The sequence below is a fragment of the Scyliorhinus canicula genome, chromosome 17 (genome assembly GCF_902713615.1).
Source record: "Scyliorhinus canicula chromosome 17, sScyCan1.1, whole genome shotgun sequence".
In the NCBI taxonomy this organism is placed as follows: domain Eukaryota; kingdom Metazoa; phylum Chordata; class Chondrichthyes; order Carcharhiniformes; family Scyliorhinidae; genus Scyliorhinus; species Scyliorhinus canicula.
In genome coordinates, this window is record NC_052162.1 from 19,122,720 (window position 1) to 19,146,055 (window position 23,336).

At 45.7% G+C, this 23,336-nt stretch overlaps 1 protein-coding gene across 1 annotated transcript in view; it reads right to left on the reverse strand.

The window, feature by feature from the left end:
* Window positions 1–22,796, reverse strand: part of rxfp2l (relaxin family peptide receptor 2, like) — a 107,253-nt gene extending 84,457 nt beyond the window's left edge. The window contains exon 1 of the mRNA XM_038776243.1: window positions 22,722–22,796. Coding sequence (XP_038632171.1) covers window positions 22,722–22,770 — 49 coding nt within the window. The 5' untranslated portion in view covers window positions 22,771–22,796. The remainder of the gene's footprint in view (window positions 1–22,721) is intronic.
* Between the last annotated feature and the right edge of the window lie 540 nt (window positions 22,797–23,336).

Here is a 23,336-nt window from a genome sequence, read left to right on the forward strand (position 1 = left end):
CCCAACCAGTGATTTCAGGTTGACTGATCTATGGTTCCCCTTTTCTCTTTACCTCCTTTCTTGAACGGTGGGTAATATTTATTATAGAATCAAAATCCCTACAGTGCAAAAGGACGCTATTTGGCCCATCAAGTCTACACCGACTCTCTGAAAGAGCACCCTAAATATAGGCCCAAACCCCACACGATCCCCATAACCCCACCACGGGCCAATGTAGCTTAGTCAATCCATTTAACCTGCACATCTTTGGACTGTGGGAGGAAACCGGGCCATTTCCTGATCTCACCAACCCAAAACTATTATTTCCTCCCATTCCTGCTATATTTTTGTTGCCGAAAGATATGAGGAACACAACTTTGGTACACCACCTCCATAGGCAGGCCCAAGACTGTGCCGAAGGAGTGCAGGTGGTAGTTTGAAGGCCTCAGTTCTCGGAGTATCAGACCAGTTCTCCATATTGTTCTTACACCTCCTACCCTTCACCCTTTATGTCCCACCTTTATGCATCCTCAAGCACCTCATGCCCCTCCATTCCCCTGTATTCTTCATAACCCTTCCATGTTCTCTAACATCTCCATGCCCTTTATATCCCCTACCTGCTCTTTACCCATCCCGTCTCCCCTCCCTCCCCCCACCCCACACTTCCCCGTAGCTTCCATAGCTAATCATCTATTGTTCACTATGAGTAGAAATCAGGAGTCATTAAAGCAATGGAGGTCTTTGAAGTGGACTTGAAAAAAGTAAATCTTTAACAATCTAATAGAGCTGACACTCACACAACCATTCATACTGGAAAAAAACATCCAAACCCAATGAAAGAAACGTACATTCCCTCAAGTGCTCATTCAAGTGTGTGTAAAAACGAACATTTATTCAATAACCATATCAAAGACAGAAAACACTTCAATAGCATCTTAAAACTGCTAATGGAACTGTATGTGCGATTCCGGCTGAGATTAGTGATTCATGAGCTTTTAAAACTCAGTCAAGCTCTCATAAGGGCCTCCACTGTCAAAACAAACTTATGATGTAACCCCAGAAAGCAGATAGTTGGGCTTTTCGAAGCTACACTTGATGTCCTGTCAGTCAAAGCAGCCCAGGATCAGGTAGTTGCTTTCTTCCCTCCAGGTTAAGGCCACAGACCATCTTCCTTAGCCCTCGGGGGCTTTGAGTCCCTCCATACTTACAATATTCGTCGCCGGGCTATCAGGGAAGCAAAGGCCAGAATGTCAGCCTCTCTCTCCTCCTGGACTCCCGGGTCCTCCGAAACCCCAAAGATTGCCACCTCAGGGCTCATTACCATCCCAGTTTTCAATACCCGGGACATGACATCTGCGAATCCCTGCTAGGTTCTTCAATCTATTCATGCAACTCAAGTTCCTCAACCCTGGGACCGTTCACATGAACCTTTTCTGCACTTTGTCCAATGCCTTGTTGTATAAATGCATTTTATTTTTACTGATATAACTCAGTCCAGTATAACTGTAAAAACATTGCAAGCGGGGCTGGAGTGAATGGCACACAGGGTTAATATACTGCTCCAGTTTGGTTCAAATTCAAGCAGACTAACGTGATAAAAGTCTCCTCTTTCTGTCTCCCTCAGAAAATGAGTCCTGTATTTTTAAGCGTGTACAATTCATAACGTCCAAGGGAGGTTGGTATGTCAGACTAGATCAATAGAAGGAGTTTTATTCCTTCATAACCAAAGTGACGCCTGGCATTGGAGTACTTCATGGGACAGTGTTGAGGGGGCTTAATTTTGTTGGCAATCTATAGCCTGTCTGACTTTTATGTATTTCATGTAGGAGAGTTAAAGGAATTTCATGATACATCTAATCCTGAAGAATGAAACAGAGTGGGAGTTTACTGAGCTGTCAACCTCTGCGGGAGAGTTTCACCATTAGGTTAATCAACACAAACAGGATCCTAACTGTGAGTCTCTCTCAAAGTTAAAACACCATGGTTCCACGGTGTGTTTGAATACCCAAACTCTGCCAAACTAATGATATCAGACCATACTCCTTATAATATGTATGGTCCAATTGGAAACAATGGAAATGCAGGCAGGATAGCGCAGAGCTCCAGTACAAAGTGAATGGTCAGCGTGACCTAATACATCCAACAGAACGGGTTTAATTGTGTTCCAAAATAAAATGTAGAGGAATGCCGTGCCATTGGGCACAGAACGTAGTCACATTAAGTCAGAAAACGAAACCAGCATCCTGAGAGGCACTGACAGTTCAGGTGACAATAACAATCAGGGTAGTTTTCAATAATGACTTCATTCCATTCCAGCATAGCTTTTTATGTAAACCAAGTTGAACCCGTAATAGCTACGCCAAAAAGCTCCCAAACACAAAACCTTGTGACTCTCCATTATCGCTGGCTCTCTGTTGGTGCTTCCATATATGGACAAACAGGGGTGTGAACATCAGAGAATTACTTTGCTTTTTATTAGCTGTTCACTGTAATGTAATTCAATTATCAAGAAAACTGAGGGCCACGTTGCCATGGCAATAATGTGTCATGCACGTCGCTGTATTTCTGTTATTGCTATATTATACCATCATGTACGGCATTGCTGATTTATCAGCATCTGTGTTTTATTCAAACATGCCTGAAATATTAAAACTGTAATGAAACTAAAAACAGGAACTGTGACAAAATCATCGCGGTGACCCTTTTCTTAGAGTTGCCTTGCATAGCATTTTGGAGATTAAAAGTTAAGGCCTCTGTGTCTTTTCCCCTTTTGCTTTAAAGAATAAAAGTATTCTACGAAATTTACACAATCCGAAATGCCAGAAAGAGACAGAAATCTAAAAGAATTGCCTAATGTCTCAAAATTGCTGGAGCCCCGATATTAAGGGATTCACAAGGTCAAAACGTTTGTTTCAATCTTAAAGGCCGGCATCAGTGCCTCTTTATTTACAAATATGGACACATGACGAACTCTACCTTAGAAGGAATTGGACAATGACAGCAGACCACTGCCACCTATCAGATGTAGAAACCCCTTCAACTTGAAAAAATGAGTCACCGTCAGAGAAAAGGGATCACCCCTCAACACCACCCATTAGAACACCTTCTATGCATAAAGATCATTGTGTTATGGCAAGAGCCTCCCGCGCTTTAGAAACATTGACAATGCAGTGGGAATTAGTCTGTTCACTTCTCAGTGGGACAGGAAATAAGCATATTCCAATCTTGAATAAAAGATAACAAAGTGCCTATTTTTCTTTAGCAATAGACATTCCACAATATCCTTCTGCCTTAATGGATTAACAGATCAAATGGTGCAATGCTGACCCACACGATCCAGAACACCCCAAGTTTAATCCTCAGATGTGTTGTTATCTGATCTCAACTAAGATGTTATTTGGGGTATTATAACGGCCATGGTGTTCCCGGCAAAAGAGATAAAACGTAAGGCAGTCCTAATTCCTGATTATTGGGCAGCACGGTGACGCAGTGGGTTAGCCCTGTTGCCTCACGGCGCCGAGGTCCCAGGTTCGAATCCCGGCTCTGGGTCACTGTCTGTGTGGAGTTTGCACATTCTCCCCGTGTTTGCGTGGGTTTCGCCCCCACAACCCAAAGATGTGCAGAGTAGGTGGATTGGCCACGCAAAATTGCCCCTTAATTGGAAAAATGAATTGGGCATTCTAAATTTATAAAAAAAAAAATTCCTGATTATTATCCAATCATCCTTGCTGTGAAGTGCGCGCGGGTGGTCATTTTCTTAGGATTCGCGTACGATAGACAATGCGGCGGATGGCTTGCTGCCTCTTTACAGGTCCTGAATGTTGCCAGGCCCTGCGGCAAAGTTGCAGTGAAACCATGGTTGGTGTAAAATGGCAGCAGGTGGGAAATACAGTGTTGCCTCATAACAGCAGACCTCTAATCCGAAGAGGCAAAGTAGCTTTAATCACCCCCTCAAATCCTGATGTCTCAAAAGAAGGCAGGTGTGGTGCCATACACAGTCATTCCCTCTTCTCTTGTCTCCTCTATGCCAAGCAAACAGGATGTCAGTGATATGAGTTCCAATGAAATGGGGACTATTCCCAGGGCAAAGTGATGAATTAGAACACTCCTGTAAAGGGAGCTGAATTTAGGCTTCACTGATATTTTAGACCATGGTCTACAGCGTTTGCTCACACGCACCAGGCAAGTGGTGCGTTTTACACACAACCTCTCTCATGATTATGCAGGACACTCTGATAGGTGCTGGTGAATGCCTATTTTATTCAAATGAATTGATTCCAAACACTGTGGTGTTGGGATCCCATCTCCCTGGTGTATCACAATTCCCGTTCCTCAGTAGTTAGAGTAGCAGAGTGGGATGATGGACTCCCTGTTCAGCCTCACACGCGATTCATTGTTCTTGGGGGAAACAACAAAATGGTTCCTGCCACCTTTAGAATAAAAACGAGATCCCAACAACAACAACTTGCACCTCACAGGACCATAATCAGATAACAAGTGGCACCTGTGTCAGAGGAGGAGATATTTTGATCATAGATGACCATATGCTTGGTCAAGGAGCTGGGTTTTCAGCAGGGTCTTAAAGGAGGAAGGAGTGAGGGCAACACAGAGGTTTGGGCAAGGATCGAAGCAGCTGAAGGTACAGTCACCAAGGATGGAGCAAAGGAATTGGGTGGAACACAAGGGACTACTGGAGGAATTGGAGGAATACTGAATTTGCAAAAGATTGTAGGTGTGGAGGAGACAGAAATGCAATCTGCTCCTTTACAGAAGAGCAGGAAAGAAAATTGAGGACAAAAAGGTATTTCACATTTCAGGCTTTTAATTGAAGTTATCTTTGTGTCCCTTGGTGTTAAATTAGTGGTGTGTGGAGATTGTAACATTTAAGGTACAGGATATTCTAATGAATGTTACACTGGTGCCTGCCGACTACCAAGAGTGGTACCTTCTGGGAATGTTTTGATAATTCACCAGATCAGTTCAAGGGTCAGTGAAAGCCTCTTCTTGAGGCAGTCAGTTTTGGGAGAGTCAGGAGCAGGCGAAAGAGGTTCCATGCATCCAAACTGCTACAATTAGCTCTGAGGAGAGGTCCTGGTAATCGGAGGAAGCCCTGGTAATTGAAGAGGGCTCAGTTGAGAGACAGGAGTTCAGAGAAACTAGCGCAGTTCCAGTTCAATGAAGCTGGCTGAATAGTAAAGAGCTGAAATTATACCAGTAAGTAGAGGTTGGATTGCAGACTCGGGAAACAAGGAAGAAGGAATCTTGGAAGGTAAGTTCGAAACCCTGAGGTGGGCCATTGTTAATACCGTCCAAATAAGAGCAACATTTGGAGAGAATTTCAAGGCAGGATCTTCAACAGTGAAGATTGCCAACCCTACTGAGAAAGGCAAGGTTCAGCATGATTGGTCGGTTCACAATGTGACAGACATCTGACTAGAGGTTTTGAGAAATCCATGAAATTAGACTTCAAACTTAACCTAAGTGTAGGAGTATGAGATAAATATTGTAAATTGTTTTATTTTTCTGAACTTGTAGAGTAAAGCTTGTGTTTTATTTTGTTCGAAACGTATGGATACTTGCCGTGTTGCACTCAAGCGAAGCACAACGCGGCTGGAGAATCCCAGATTAGGCCTCCAGCGGACCTGCCCAGAGTTTGGGCACCTCGTGGGGTTTACCCAAGTCCCGCGGGACGTCGAGTGGGAACTTGGCGCAAAAGGGACGGGACCAAATAATAATAATCTTTATAATCTTTGTCACTGTTACAAGTAGTAATGTGAACTGCACATTAACACTGCAATGAAGTTACTGTGAAAATCCCCTAGTCGCCACATTCTAGCGCTTGTTCGGGTATACGGAGGGAGAATTCAGAAAGTTGAGCACCACTTAAACAGCACTTATACAGCCAATCCCACTCAACTCATGGCACTGAGACATCCGGCCCCAAGGTTTGGAGACGCAGACCTGGGGAGGCTCCTAGATATGGTGGAGGCCAGGAAGGATGTCCTGTTACCCTGAGGGTCCAGGAGGGCGAGCATCAGGGCAGCAAGTGCGGACTGGGAAGAAGTGGTAGCAGCCATCAGTTCGAGAAGCCTGACCAGGAGGACTGGCTTCCAATGCCACAAGAAGGTCAATGACTACACCGAGCAGCACCGGTGAGTTGACACCACTAGCCAGCCCCCCACCCCCGGAGACCTTCCACCCCCCAAACGCGGCCAGCGCACCCCCCCCCAATCCTCCATCTGCCCACCCAACCCACCCTTCACCCCCTCTCCCTTCACCCTAACCCTCTCATCACCCCCCAATGCCCACCCCAGCAATGTGAACTGCACATGCGGTTAACGATGCCCTCTCTGTGTCTCCGCAGTAGAGGTTCTCCCTCAATCGCAGAGAGAGGAACCCAGACTGGTGGCACGATGCCAGACATAAGAATCCTCATGACCTTCGAGAAATGGGCCCTGGAGGTGACGGAGGTGGCCGAGGATAGGGTGGTCACCAATGTGGAGGTTGGCGGACGCCGCAGAGGTGAGGATCCACCAGGCCCGGATGCACTGTCAAATGTGAGTTGTTGATGACTTACTGACTGACTCGCCCCTCCCACTGATCACATGTTCAATCCCTCGCAGGTCCTTCAGTCAACGGTGCCGGCCCATCCCTGGTGGCCCCACCCCCTCACCTCCCATGAGACCACTTTGGGGGAGAGCTCCAAGGATGCCACAGCTGATGCGTCACGGCTGTCATCCCCACCGCCCACCAGTGCAGGGACACACACCTCGGTGACAAATTTCTGGTCAGACCTCTGGGGCACAACCTGGTGAGCACCACACAGGTGCTGATACACATAAGGTGGAGGCAGGAACCCCCAGGTGAAACAGCAGTTGGAGGGCTGCTGGATCCCAGGACTCAGCTCGGTCCCAGTCAGATATTGGGCCCCTGGAACAGGTTTACCCGGAACTGGTGGAGACGTTATTGAGTGGCCGGGGAATCCAGAGCAAGATGTCAGCGACACTCCAGCAGGCTCCATAGCCGATTGCAGGAGTTCCAGAGGCCACGGCCGCAGGAGGTAGAGCCGGCAATGCTTGGCACTGAGGCCAACACTGCTAGCATGGCGACCGCAGTGGACAGCCTGGTGCACAATGTTGGCAGCATTAGTGGAGGTGTCTACGGCATGGCGCATTTGGTGATGGCCATGGCTGAGGGTGTCCGCAGACTGTCTGACTCACAGGGGGATGTCACCCAGTACGAGGCTGACCTTGATGAGGTGCTGTGGGACTTGTCCTGCTCTCAGATGGAAATGGCCAAGGCGCTGAGGAGCTTGTGCCAGTCGCAGGTGAGCATTGCAGAGTCACTGCGGAGCTTGGCCCAGTCACTGTGGGATGTGTCCCAGTCACTGAGGAGGATCGCCGAAGGTGCCGACACCATGGTGCAGATAATAGGGAGCCGGCAGAGCTGGCAAAGCCAGATATCACAAGGGCAGCTGGGGCTCGAACCAGCTGCTCCTCCGTCCCAAGGTGAATCCCAGGGCCAGATGGGCACCGACTAGAGGAGGGGGCACTGGGTGGCAATATGGACCCACCAGCTCCCCCGAGTTCCACCCCTCTGGTGAGGGCATGTCTCGCAGCCAGCAAACGGAACAGGGGGGGGAGGGGAGGGGGGGGGGGGGAGGGTAGGTAAGGAGTGGTGTCCTTTGGGGAGGTAGGGGGCATTGTGGAGGGTTTGAGGGGGCAAGGGAGGGAGGGTGTGGATAGTAGGGTGGCACCGTCGGGATATTGGGGCAGTGGTGTACACTTTTTAATAATCTTTATTGTCACAAGTAGCCTTACATTAATACTGTAATCAAGTTACTGTGAAAATCCCCTCGTCGCCACATTCCGGCGCCTGTTCGGGTACATGGAGGGAGAATTCAGAATGTCCAATTCACCTAACAAGCACGTCTTTCGGGACTTGTGGGAGGAAACCAGAGCACCCGGTGGAAACCCACGCAGACACGGGGAGAACGTGACAGTGACCGCACAGACAGTGACCCAGGCCGGGAATCGAACCTGGGACCCTGGCACTGTGAAACAACAGTGCTAACCACTGTGCTACCGTGCTGTCCATACTTGTACGAAGGATATTAAAATACCCTCACCCAGTATGATGCCTCTGGCTCTTGTTCCGCGATGTCGGCCGATCGCCAATCTCATTCCCCATTCCGCCAGACCACCGCCCTCCCTGGGCTCCACCCGACACACCCTGCCCACGCACACCAGGCCATGGACTTGTGCCCGGGGCTGGAGCCCATCCCCGGTGTGATCAAAGCTTGGACGCTGCGTCTGTGATGCTGCCTTCCGCAGTGTTCAAGCACAGTGTCTATGCATCAAGGTGTGATTGGGAATTAACCCCACATGTTACATGGCCCACCCACCCACAGGGATCCACTTGGGGTGTGTGAAGTGCTCACTTAACCACGATTACCAATTCCCTATTAGCAATAGCCCCCAGCCGCCGGTACAAGAACACATGGTCATGGGGTTGGCCGATCAGAACAGCACACAACTGTCTCCACCCTCCCCCCCCCCCTCAACACCCCCAGCCCCCCCCCACCTGAAGGGCCCACTCCCAGCCCCGATACCCTCAGCCCCACATGGTGGCCCACCCCCAATCGAGGCTGCACCCTCTGGTTGCCCCCCTCCCCACCCCCCCCAGCCCAAGCACTGGCACGGCAAGCCCAGCACCCCTGGGCTCACTGCCTGTGAACGAAGATGGTTCCTCACCTCCTTTTCTCCCCGCAGCAGCCGTTCCACCACATTCACATTTTTCAAAAGGAGTACTAATCGACGCCAGAGTGACCACTTACTGGGGAGGCCGCTGAATCACGGGAGGTCAGTAGGTATGGGGTCGCACTCGTTAATTGTGTGGAAATAGGACTTCAGTGGTGATAACTGGTTTGTCGCCCCGCTACGGCGGGATTCTGATTTTGCCTAAGGGAGTGGGCCTGTTGCATCGCAAACGGTTTGGAGCCCAGCGCGGTTCTGGTTTTCTGCCTCTCCCTATATTCACTGGGCTTGATTCACTCGAGGGAGAGCACAATGAGGCCTGTGAATTGTGCCCTAATTGTCATTTCGGGCAGGAAAGTCAGTGGGAATCGCGCCTGCTGTTCCAGCACAATTCCCACTGTGATCTTCCCACACTTAGTCATTTTGTGGGGGCCGGGCTGTGACGAAGATGTGAAGTGTGGGACCTGAAGGCACGGCAAGGCCGGATCCACAGAAATCGGGCACCTTTTTTATGGGCTCCCCAATCTCAGAACAACTCTACAGCCCCAGCCCCTCTTTTCGCCGGCAAAGGCTCCCACTTCTCACCAGCAAAGACCATCCCCTTCTCAAGGGCAAAGACCCCTGAATCGCTGTCATCAGCACCTCCCGCAAGTGAGAAAAACCCTGCTCTGGGTTCACCAAAAGCCCCCTTTCAGGCCACCCCCCCCTTCAGGCACGCCCTCCTCGGTCCTCTATTCAGGCCCCTCCCCTTGTCAGTGCCAACCTATAAGTGCCCCCTGGCGCCAAGATAGTGCCAACATTGTATGATGGCACTGTCTAACCATGTTCCTTATCACCCGGGGACCACAAAGACCTCCAAGGCCTCAAGCATGGTCATCAAATTAATCTAGAGAATTCAACAATGGCTGCGAAGATGTCCTTATTGAGGAACCCCTGGACTTTAATGTCTGAGTGGTGCCACCTGCTTCTATGGTGGAAAGGTACCTCCAGTGCAGCCATGTTGTTCAGACAGCCGAGGTTGAAAAGGATCCTGTCTAAAAAAATTGCAGTCAGACAGAGCACCTGCGCTTTTTGGGAAGCACTTCAGTGCAGAAAAAACCTCATGAAAAAATATGGCCAGATAGGGCACCTGCTCATTAACTTCACAGTTAATGGATCATAATGTATTATATAAACAAACAAAGCTTATCCCTCCTTTGAGATATCTGTCAGCTGTCAATTAAGAGGTTTGTAACAGTCAATGAGGTGTGGAATTCTAGGTAAACAAGCAGTGCAAATATATAAAACAGGTATGCTTCAACATTGAAACCACAGAGGCTTGTAAATGTCAGTGAGATGTGAAATTCAATGTAAACAACCAAGTACAAAGGGATAAATTATGGCATACTGCAAGATTGAAACCACAGCCTGTTGAAACTTCAAGGGGAGTGAAACACTTCTCCAAGAAACAAGCTGCAGCATTATCATAGAATTATCACAGAATTAACAGTGCGGGAATGGCACTGTCCTGTGAGAGGATTTTAGGACTGACAGGCTGCAGCTGTGCTTTGCCCTGCTAAGGGGTGTTTAACCTGAAAGAAAGCACGCTTTAAAGCTTCATAGACCCAAAGCAACCCCCATCCTGGAGGAGATCCCCAACTTGCCCCCCCCCCCCCCAGCCCAGCCCCAACACCCAGCACCCAGCACCCTTGGGCGGCACAATGGCACAGTGGTTAGCACTGCTGCCTCACAGCGTTAGGGACCTGGGATCGATTCTGAACTTGGGTGACTGTCTGTGGAGTTTGCACTCTCTCTCCATGTCTGCTTGTGTTTCCTCCGGGTGCTCAGGTTTTCTCCCACAGCCCAAAGATGTGCATGTTAGATGGATTGGCCATGCTAAATTGCCCCTTAGTGTTCAAAGGTTAGGTGGGGTTACAGGGATAGGGCAGGGGAGTGGGCCGAGGTTGGTGCAGATTCAATGGGCCGAATGGCCCCCTTCTGCACTGGAGGGATTCTATGTTTCTATGAAGGACACCTCCCTTCCCAACTCCCATGGTATCTTGCCAGCCGCTGCTGTGCCCTTGTACTCATAGAATTTCATAGAATATTTTATAGTGCAGAAGTAGGTCATTTGGCCGATCGAGTCTGCACCGGCTCTTGAAAAGAGCACCCTACCCAAGCCCACACCTCCACCCTTTCCCCGTAACCCAGCAGACTCCGCACAGACAGTGACACAAGCCGAGAATCGAACCTGGGACCCTGGAGCTGTGAAGCAACTGTGCTACCCACTGTGCTACCGTGCCGCCTTACTCACTGGAGGTAAGTGGAGAGAGGTACTCACCACCTTGCCGCCCTTTGGTCTCCACCTGGTCCCCGCTTGCAAGGACCATTAGTATTTTGCACCTGGGTGGTGGTTGGCCGGCTGCATTCCACTTCAATCTCACTAACCAGATGAAAATGAATGCAAATTAGCTGTGATCAGTTGCTCACCCTTTCTGAGTGAGATCCTGATCATGCCAGCTGGAGCGGGTCATGAGAATCGATTTTGTGCCCAGCGCAAATCCCGTTTCTGAGCTCACCCACAATTCTCTCAACATAGAGGGATTTGCACCGGGCGCAACACGACTGGAGAATCGGCCCCAACGAGAGGCTAGAAATTTAAGGCTAGACATTGGTTAGCCCACTCCTTGGGTGCAGTGTTTGTCACCCATTCAGATCATGCTAAACAATGCAGAAACTTTGTTTGCCACCTTATCTTTCGCCGTGTCTTTTATTTTTCCAAATGGCTCCGGTGCTGCTTTGTATTCCTGAATGCTGCCTGCAGCCCTGGTGTATAGCTGGAGAGTCCAGCAGCACCTTTTGTCGACTACTTGGTACAACCAGCCTACTCCTCTTAAACGCAACAAGCATTAGTGGTGCAGGTGGGCAAGTGGAGACAGAGGCCCAGAGACCATGAGGGCCCAACCTCAGAAGGCAGTGGCAGCAGGTAGTCGAAGAGGTCAATTCACAAAATGTGGACTAACAGGCCTGGCAGTATTAACACAAGCCGTCTAATGACCTCATGTGGCCGGACAAGCTCAATGAATGCATCTTCACACACACACACCCATACCACCAGCCTCAGACATTTTTCAGTGCACCATCACTCATCCAGCAGCATGCCTTGCCACTCAGGGTTCAAGCCTAATATCCAGATACTCCACTTTACCCTCACACTTATCAATCCTGCCAGCCTCATACCACACACCTCCAGCCATTCAGCTACGTACAACATCCATAATGACCAGATAATTAATTAGCTGATTGATAAATGTTGCTTAGGACAGCAGTGATAACACTCCTGCTCTTATTCTAATTAGATGAATGTATAATATCCTAAGGCACTCAGAGGGCAGATGGAGCCTTGGTTTAATGCCTCAGCTGAAGGACAGCACCTCCAACAATGCAACAATCTCTCTGTTTTTTCTCATTATTTCATGAGATGCGGGCATCACTGGTGAGGCCAGCATTTATTGCCCATCCCTAATTGGTGGTAGTGAGCCACCTTCTTGAACCGCTGCAGTCCTTGTGGTGTAGGGACACGCGCAGTGCTGTTAGGGAGGGAGATCCAGGATTTTGAACTGGTAACAATGAAGGAACAACAATATAGTTCCAAATCAAGATGGTGTGTGGTTTGGAGGGAAGCTTGCTGGTGGTGATGGTGTGCTCTTGTCCTAGCTGATCCAGCCATTCAGCCCAAATGGTCCATTCCAAGTTTTTGTTCCGCACAGACCCCCACTTCATCTGAAACCACCAAAATTACCTCCTATTTCTCTCTCTCTCTCCTGTGCACTTATGGAGCTTGCTCCTAAAAGGATTGCTGTTTGTCTCTATTAATCCTTGCGATAATAAGTGCCACGTTCTAACTACATTCTGGGTAAAAAATGTTCCTCCTCAATTCTTTATTAGTGACTCTTTTATACATGTATAGTCCATACTTTTGGACAGTCGTATAAATGGAAGCATATGCTCTGCATCTACCCTGTGAAACCCCTTTATAACTGCTACGAGCTCTGCTAGATCATCCCTCATCCTTTTTTCTTCAGGAGATAAAAAAACCCCGCCTGTGCAATCTTTCCTAATAGTCAGAACTTCTCATTTCTGACATTGTCCTTGTAAATCATTTTGCACCATGTCCAGTGACTCTCTGTCCTATGATGAATAAAACTGTACACAATACTCAAAGTCTGTCTAACTAAGGTTGTATACAAGCTTAAAATAATTTCCTTCATTTTTAATGTTCCTCTACCCCAAAATTTATTTGTTTGCTTTTTTTATGGCCTTATTCATATTTATCACTAATGTTAGTGATTTGTGTATCAGCACCCCTCTATGCCTTTGCTGCTTTACCTCATTTAGACTCTTATTTATGTAGGAATACAAATTAATCTATAGAAGGGAATTAAATATTGGAAGAGTATGCTAAACAGCATACATTCATTGCAAAAAGTATTGATGCATTGTCAAATTCCACCAACAGTTCATTTTCATTACTTAATTGACACAAGAACAATATGTTTCAAAGTGAAAATCTTTCACTCTGCTGGTTACTGGTGTGGAGAGAATGGCAATAGCCTTTTGTTCCAAACGTATGATATCATCCTGCAACTTGTTGGCTCAAACGTGTTGAAATTATGAAGTCTGGTGTGTTTTCTGTTCATTTTGTTCTTCTATCAAAGTACAGGATGACCATCAAACAAAATAAAAACAGTTTGTTGCGTTTAGTGACTTGGCTCAAAGGGAAGACAAGGGGCAGGTTGGTCCAATAAGCTAACATACCGTGTTTCTGTCAATAGACCTGTCTAAAATGAAGCTGAGGAATAGCATTCACTGCATAAGTTTGGGCAGTTTTATCCAGGTGCCTGAGAAGCCTTGACCCAACATGCAAAACTGTTCTACATTGCTAATCTCATTTGCAGATGCCACAAGCGTGGTACAGATGCAAAAGGCACTGTTACTGTTTAAAGTACACTTCTACTCTGCACTGGCTATGCTGTATCCGATTTAGTGCTGGTTAGTATATTGCATATTCCATTGCAAGCGCCAATAAAGTGGGACAAATGTGCATTGTATTTAAGCATCTTTTACATATTTGGCTTACTGTAGTTTATGTAGTGTAGGTCCACCCACAGTTCTGTTAGGGAGGAGATTTCAAGATTTTGACCCAATTACACTTAAGGACTAGTGATTTCGTTCAACATCATGATGGTGTGTGGCTTAGAGGTGAACTTTCATGTTTTAGTGCTCCCGTGCATCTTCTACCCCTGTCCTTCTAGTTGGTGGAGACCATGAGATGGTTGGTATCCAACAATCACAACCGTAAGGTTCTGGATTCATGTCCCACTTAAATACAAAACTGAAGGCTGATGTACCAGTCAGGAAGCATTGCACTTTTGGAGATCCTGCATGAGACGCTGATGCTTAAATCTGTGTCCGTTGGTTATAGTCCTTTAGCCATTGGACACTCTTGCCTTTATTTGCTCTATCTAAACCTTTCATGAATTTAAACATCTGTGTCAAATCTCAGTTTAGCTTTCACTGCGTTAAGGAGAGCAATCCCAGTTCCTCCAGTTTATCCGTTAACCCAATCCCTCATCCCTGCAACCATTCTGGCAAATCTCTTCGTACCCTCTCTAAGTCATTCACATTGCTCCTACCATGTGATTTCCAGAATTGGACACAATACGCCAGTTGTAGCTGTTTAGTTCAAGGCATTTGTACTCTAGCCTTTATTTATAAAGTCCAGGATGCCACATGCTTTATTAACTGCTTCATTTACATGTACTGTAACCGTCAAACATTTGTACACAGCATTCCCAAGAATCTGTGTTTTTGCACCCCCTTTAAAATGATACCAATGGTGGGATCTGGAGTAGGTCAAACTATGGAATCCACAAGGGGTGATGAACAAAATGAATGTTGAACTCATCTGAATTACTAGATTATTTCAGAGATTCCAAGGACCCATCTTTGGACCCTGTTAATTTTCAGATGCACATCAGCCATTCAAAATAATGGAAGTCAGCCTTCACATTTATGTTGACAACACCTAGCTTTATCTCTGTATTACTATCTTCAACTTCTCAAACACTAATTGTATGGTATTAAGTAATTAAGTAATTTATAATCTATAACTTTGTTCAGTTTGAAGTTCGCAGGACCAAGTTATCTTGTTACGATCCCAGCTGATGTTACTGCTGGACAGTCAGGTCTGAGAATGGAACCCTGGCTCAACAGATCCTAACTTTTTTATTTTTTGTTTAGAGACATAGATGAACAGAGTCGCAGGACTGCCAATTAACTTTTAGCAAAAAAATTAAACCTTGATTAACCGAGAAAAGGTTAGCTATCATACATTACTCCATCACCCCAGCTATACCTTCACAGATATCTACACATAAGTTAGAGGATATATCTTATACTCTAATGTTCTCAGTAAGTGCACAGTCCATATAAGCCAATAGCTGAAGTGTGGTCAGACACACCACACTCTGAAACCAAATGACAGATGCTACCCAATATAGCTTCTGTGGATTTCACAGCAAATTCCCGCAGATGCTTTTATACTGTAAGCTAACCAGTCTCAATGGAACTCTGACTTCCACGCAAATGTGTTTAAGAAACCTCATTCCTGAAGAGCACGGTTGGAATTTTCTCCCAAGCAATGCTTCCTCTCGGATGCCTTCACCGAGGATCCACATCCAGGATTTAAATCACTCCTTTCCGTATGGCTCTGCCCTGGAATAGCATGTGTATTCAAACTTTCACACAATCTCTCAGGTACCCAGCAACACCAACAGAACACTACTGCTTCACAAGGCTGTATTAGGTGTCACCAACCTTAGAATTACTTCAGATATCTGGTTTATCACTAGCCAATTTCACCAGGTCTGCTCCTTGCAGCTCAACTAGGAGCCTCTCTCTGCCCCTCTTTAACTTCAGTGAACAGTATCTTATTCAGATTCCGGTTCTTTCTCCCTTTGAATTCAGTCTTCCTGGGACTTTCCCCTTTTTATTCATTGGTTTCTGGAACTATCTGTTCTTTGGCTTCTCAGACTTGTTTTCATAGAATGTACAGTGCAGAAGGAGGCCATTCGGCCCATCGAGTCTGTACCGGCTCTTGGAAAGAGCACCCTACCCAAGGTCAACACCTCCACCCACCCCATAACCCAGTAACCCCACCCAACACTAAGGGCAATTTTGGACACTAAGGGCAATTTATAATGGCCAATCCACCTAACCTGCACATCTTTGTGACTGTGGGAGGAAACCGGAGCACCCGGAGGAAACCCACGCACACATGGGGAGGATGTGCAGACTCCGCACAGACAGTGACCCAAGCCGGAATCGAACCTGGGACCCTGGAGCTGTGAAGCGATTGTGCTATCCACAATGTTACCATGCTGCCCTACAATGCTACCGTGCTGCCCTACAATGCTACTGTGCTGCCATATCTCTACTTTCTCTATTGTCCTGCCTATGCAGGCAGTTTCTATGAGAGCTGATTTCTTCTCAGGTACCTGGTTCCAACTGAATTCTGATTGCTTCTTTATTTTCAGTATAGGCATCTGGTTGCTAAGCAACAACAGTTTTCTTTACTCCTGAAATTGCTTTCATGTCGTAAAACCTCAATTACGATGCATGTAAGCTTAAAGTGAAACTAAAACCCATAGACATGCAGACACCTTTGTTTAACATGAAGCTAACTAAAGGTCTAACCCTTTCTGAGCACACAAATACAAAAACACAACTTAAAACAGTTTTGTTTGTTTTACTCCTGAAATTGCTTTCATGACATAAAACCTCAATTACGATGCAGGCAAGCTTAAAGTGAAACTAAAACCCACAGGCATGCAGGCACCTTTGTTTAACATGAAGCTCTAACCCTTTCTTAGCACACAATATAAAAACACAAATGAAACTTAAATTTAACATTATACCTTATTCCTAATTTAAAGTACCCAATCCATTTTTTTTTCAAATTCAGGGGAAATTTTAGTGTGGTTAACCCACTTACCCTGGGTTGTGGTGGTGAGACCCATACAGACATGGGGAGAATGTGCAAACTCCCTACAGAGTGACATGTGGCCAGGATCGAACCTGGGTTCTCAGCGCTGTGAAGCAGCAGTGCTAACCAATGTGCCACCATGCTGCCCTTGCTATCTCTATTTCCTAACAATTCATCCAAAGTGCATGCAACCCCCCAATTCTATCCCTTTGTTTGCATAAGTTGAATCTAAATGTGCACAAAGTTTGTATCCTGTTGCCCCTGGAATTGAGCGTGAAGACACTATCATATCTATTGACAAAACTACCTACTTCTACCTTTGCAAAATTGTTTTCCCCCATCTTAACTCACCCCTGCTGTTGGCTTATGATTTAAACTTTCAGAAATGCTAATTTAATCTTTCACAGCACTCTTATTCCTGCCTCCCGAGCTTATCGACTCCATCACATCCAAAGCTAAGCTATCTGTATCCCAGCCTCTTTGCTTATCATTCCGTTGTCGACATTTATTTGCTCCCTTTTCCACAATCCCAATTTACAAATCACTCCTTGACCTCACTACGGCGACCCAGCAGCCCTCCCCAAACTCCTCCAGCCCTATGTGCACGTTCATGTCTTTTTGCATTTTCTATTCCAGACTATGATAGATTTCCCTCTAATATCTGATGACATCTGAAGCCATTCCCTTCACCTTTCTCAATCTTGAGCTCTGATACTCTCTCCCACACCATCTCTCATTTTTGCAATTCTCTCCCCGCCTTCAAGGAATTACTAAAAAAAAAACATACGTTTATTAACTTCTTTAACTGTCTCCCACTTCTGCTCTTTCCCATGCATTTATTCTCACTGGACCATATTGGGACGTTTACTATGCTTTAGTTGCTATATCAATATTTGGGATGGTGTTGTAGCATAATTGTAAAATTGCATTTATGAATTTAAATGATTGTTTCTGTCAACATGTTAATTTATTCCCTAAGACCTCATCAGTTATACCTTATAGATGCCACCTTCTGAGATATCCCTGATATTATTTCAGAACAACAGACCTGTTCAACTTTTCATTGCAAAAGCTGTGGAATTTAAGGTGCGTATTTTACATACTATACACATACAGAATACAACGTCAGTACAATGAACAAGGAACCAGCAATGAAAGCAAAAGCCCTATTATGTATTTTAAAATTTTTTATTTTATTTTCATGTACTTAATGATCTGTTTGAGCTGCTCGCAGAAAAATGCTTTTCACTGTACCTCGGTACACGTGACAATAAACAAATCCAATCCAATCCAATACTTATACACCCCAAACGTTTGGAATTCCTATCCATCACTTTGCCTAGATTTCCAACAGATCGTATTTCTCCACAGAGCTGATAACATTGTGCCACACAAGTGCCAGGCAATGACCATCTCCAACAAGAGAGAACCTAACCTTTTCCCTTTAACATTCAAGAGAATTACCATTGTTGAAATCCCCAATATCAACATCTGTGGGTTACCATTGAACAGAGGCTGAACTGGACCGGCCATATAAATACTATGGCTACAAGAGTACATCAGAGAATTCTGATGTGAATTCTGTAGCGAGTAACCCACCTTCTGGCTCCACAAAGACTGGACTAATCTACTAGACAGAAGTAAGACGTGTAATGGAATATTCTCCACTTGCCTCAATGAGTGCAGCTCCAAAAACACTCAAGAAGCTCAACACCATCCAAGGCAAAGCAGCCTCCTTGATTGGCACCCTGTGCACACCTTCAACATTCACTCTCTCCACCACTGAGTACAGTGGCAGCACCATGTATCCTCTACGAGATACATTGCAGCAACTCACCAAGACTCCTTCGACTGCGCCTCCCAAACCTGCGACCGTTACCACCTCGAAGGACAAGGGCAGCGGATGCATCGTCCTGACTTTGAACTCCTTCTCATTCCTTCACTGTTACTGCCTCAAAATCCTGGAACTCCCTTTCCAACAGCTCCATGTGTAAAACTACACCACATGGATTGAAGCAGTTCAAGAAGGCAGCGCACCACCGCCCTCTCAAGGGCAATTAGGGATGCCCACATCCCATGAATGAATATATTTTAAAAAATCATTCACCTGGCATAAGCTCTATTGGATCAAACAATTTATCATTCACTCCCACTGTAAAAAAATCCCAGAAGCATAAAATCCCTCTCATTCTGTCCTATCATAGAGAATCTGAATAAAAACATATAGAACTAGCAGCTGGAATTGGCCATTCCGCCTCTTGAACCTGCTCTGCCATTCAGTAAAATCATGATTGAACTTCTGCATCAACCCTGCTTTACTATCCCCATATTTCCCGATTCCCTTAGTGCCCAATTGATGTGTCTTTAATATACTCAACAACGGAGTATTCATAGCCTTGTGAGGTACAGACGGCCAAGGATTCGTGATCCTTTGGGTGAAGAGATTTCTCCACATTTCTGTCCTAAATAGCTGACTCATTACTTTGAGAGATGATCCTTCAGCCAGGAGAGAAATAGCCTCACATTATCTACCCTGTCAAACCCTCTATGAAATGTATTCATTTGATCATTTGTCAGTCTTCTAAGCTCCAGATAATATAGGCCATTCAACTCAATCTCTCTTCATTGGACAGCCCTCTTAATCCAGGAACCTATCTTCTTTGAAGGCAAATTCTTTCCTTGGGTCAGGAAAATAAAGCAGTGAATAGAACTCCAGGTCCACTTTCACCAAAGCCTGACATACTTCTTCCCATTTGTAATAAAGGCCAAGATAACATTTGCCTTTCTAACTGCCTGCTCTATTCCGAATGTTAACTTTCTGTGTTTTATATACAAGGACAAATAATTCCCTCCAAATGAATTAAGCTCCTTTTTATTCCAGCTCAAGTATAGAATTTGACTGGATTAAGTACATTTATTTTGCCTCACAGCGCCAGGGACCCGGGTTCGATTCCCAGCTTGGGTCACTGTCTGTGCGGAGTCTACACTTCTCCCCGTGTCTGCGTGGGTTTTCTCCGGATGCTCTGGTCTCCTCCCACAAGTCCCAAAGACATGCATGTTAGGGGAATTGGACATTCTGAATTCTCCCTCAGTGTACCCGAACAAGGACTAGAGGATTTTCACAGAAACTTCGTTGCAGTGTTAATGTAAGTCTACTTGTGACACTGATAAAGATTATTATTATATAAAATCAAAACTCTTCTCATTATTCATTATACCGAATTTCAATGGCTGAACCCGTTTACTCCCAATGGGTGAATTCCTAATCTCACCAGCCAATGTCTTTATTCTAAAATTCATTGGCAAGTCATGCTTTGAAGGAATGGTACATTTTAAGACTCATTGATCCTACCAACTGGAACTCAGTGTTTGCTTTTGCTGGTTTGTATTGTGTCCATGAGCGAAACAGGGATTCAGAAATGTGAAAACTATCAATTAAAATCTCTAACATGCAGCTTGCTGAGACCATCCATAGATAAAATAGCATTATTGGTATGGTATAGCATACACTGGAAGATTAAAGAAAGATAATGAATCATTTATTTCATATTATACATTTTAACATATCAAAGGTTCGAGTGAGCAGGATGGTAGATTGACAATTCTAAACCATCAGTGATATACAATTCTTTAATAGGTATAATAAATGAAGTGCTCCATTTCCTCAGGTTGGGGGTTTTCGCCGCTTTGAGCAGGGCACTGCTCAGAAAAAATGCATTAATATCCCAAAATTAAAAGCAACAGTAATGAACAGGCACTGGAGCGTGGCGACTAGGGAATTTTCATAGTTACTTCATTGCAGTGTTAATGTAAGCCTACTTGTGACACTAATAAAGATTATTATTATTATTAGCTCATGGACAAGACCTCTTCGCCTGCCTCATCATTGGGGTTTGTATTAACATGGCAAAGCTATCCTGCAATCCAGCAGCTCCCATTTTGTCCAGTGTTTTCCGATTAGAGAGATTCGGAGCTTGAATAAGATATGACTATATCATGTGCCATGCTCCTGAAAATGTCTCAAACAGCATTTAACTTAACAAGGACTTCAACAATTATTATTGGTAGCAGAGTGAAACCCTGAAAACAATTTCACATGTTGTGGTGCGATGCCAGTAGAATATAAATCAATTGGAGATGTATCTATTGGAACTCGCCTCTTTTACGTGTAAATTGGATACGGTATTGTGTAAAGAAGAATTTTCACACATGCATGTGTTAAAGCAGGGTTGGGAGAGGAGAGTGGGGTTGTGCTTGGCCAGCAGATTAGCCTCAGAGAGCCGCGTTTAGATGATCCACAAAGGATACGATGGCATTTCTTGACATAGGCCATTAAGATCCTAGAAACATCCTAGAACCAAAAACCTACATTAAAATCCCTATTTCATTTCTACATCGAGAGCCTGAATTGAAAGGACAGTTTCACCATCAAGAATTTTGTCAGCTCATATGGTGACATGCAAATCTAACGTTTGTATTTTTGTAATCCAATTACATGCCACTTTTCAACACGCTTTCAGAACACATTGTGATTGATAATTCTCTCTACAGTCCTCGTCAGGGAAAATTGACTCAAAGACTGAAGGTTGTGACTGACAATACTGTTTTTTTTATAGAATCCCTACAGTGCAGAAGGAGGCCATTCGGCCCATTGGGTATGCACCGGCACTTGGAAAGGGCACCCTAAATAAGCCCATGCCTCCACCCTATCCCCATAATTCAGTAATCCCACCTAACTTTGTTTTGGACATGAAGGGGCAGTTTTAACTGTCCAATCCACCTAACATGCACATCTTTGGACTGTGGGAGGAAACCGGAGCACCCGGAGGAAACCCACACAGACACGGGGAGAACATACAAACTCCACACAGTCACCCAAGGTCAGAATTGAACCCAGGTCCCTGGAGCTGTGAGGCAGCAGTGCTAACCCTGTGCCACCGTGCCACCCCTTAATACACTTAGAGTACCCAATTATTTTCTTTCCAATTAGTGTGGCCAATTCAGCGTGGCCAATTCACCTAGCCTGCACATCTTTTTGGGTTGTGAGGGTGAGACCCACACAGACATGGGGAGAATGAGAAAACTCCACCCGGGGGTGGGATCGAACCCCACTCCTTGGCGCCCTGAGGCAGCAGTGCTAACCACTGCGCCACCGTGCCGCCAATCTTAGAAACATTGGAGAGTTAGGACGGTGCACAGCCTGTACCCACATCGGAGCACAAGCAGGATCCCGTGTTACTGAATTCAAAGCATTTCACCCAGTCACTGGTGTCGACAATCCTGGCCTGAGCTCTCTCTCAATCGTTCCGTCTGAGGGATCAGCCACTCAAACTCTGAGCTCTTTTGGGATGCACTTTATTCAGTTGCAGTGATATATTCATTGGGCAGCGGTTCTTGGATCGAGGACAGTGATCACAGGTCTAATTGTTAATCTGAACAAGAGCAACTCTTTACAGCCTGAATATTCCAGAAATTAAATATTACAGTATGGCAAACTGCGGGATCGCCAGTTTATCCCCTGTCCCTTTATTTTAGCAGTGGGAGAGAAGCGCAATCATAAACTGCACCCTTGTCAATGAGGTGACAACTCCATTCCCACAATAAAACCTGAGAACAGTTTTAAACCTCCCTCTGCAGCCTGCCCCAAGCCGGGAACGATACATCCCAATCCCGCATTCACAGCCAGATCCACATTCATTATCTTTCCCTCCCACTAACCGAATCTCCTTTCACATCAGACTTGGACTACAGCATCTCGGCTGCAGATAATAAGGTTTTAAAAAATAACACACACATACTTCCAATATATAGGTTAGGCACAGCGGCGGTACAATGCGCTCATGTAAAGCAGCCAGATTGAATTATCCTTTCAAATAAAGTATCGTTTGGGCGAAAACCCGAATGTTAGCCGGAGATTTTGAGAAATATACAAAGTGCAATTGACCAGGAAGGTGACTCACCCACAATGAAAGTGACAAGAGCGAGTGACATGAAGAGAGGTGCCATCATTCTGCTGCCTGAGGCTCAGCTCTAGCAGCTCCACCACTTTGTGTGTGTGTGTGTGTATGTGCGAATCCGCAGCATCGGTGCACAGGGGAGTCTCCGCCTCTCCCGACCCACTCCCAGCTTAAACCCCACCTTCACACCCAGCAACACTTCTTAAACACTCCAGCACCGAGACAGCCAGAATAGGAGCGGGGAATAAAACACCTCTGCTGGGCTGAATGTTACCCAACACGCCCCGAAATAAAATCCCAGTGACATTTACTTCGGTGACATTTTTCTAGGTCTGCTGCCGATGTATCATTTCGTCTTTTGTTTTCAAAGAAAACCCACTTTTCTACATCAGAGATGCTACTTTCCTGAGGCAACATCAAGGATCAAAGAATAAATAGTGTAAGGCAGCATTTGATTGAGTGTGACATCCAGGAGCCCAACCAAAACTGGAGTCAATGCGCATCTCTCCGCTGGCTGGAGTCATACCTGGCACAAAGGAAGATGGTTCTGGTTGTTGGAGGTCAATCATCTCAGCTCCAGGACCTCACTGCAGGAGTTCCTCAGGGTTGTGTCCTAGT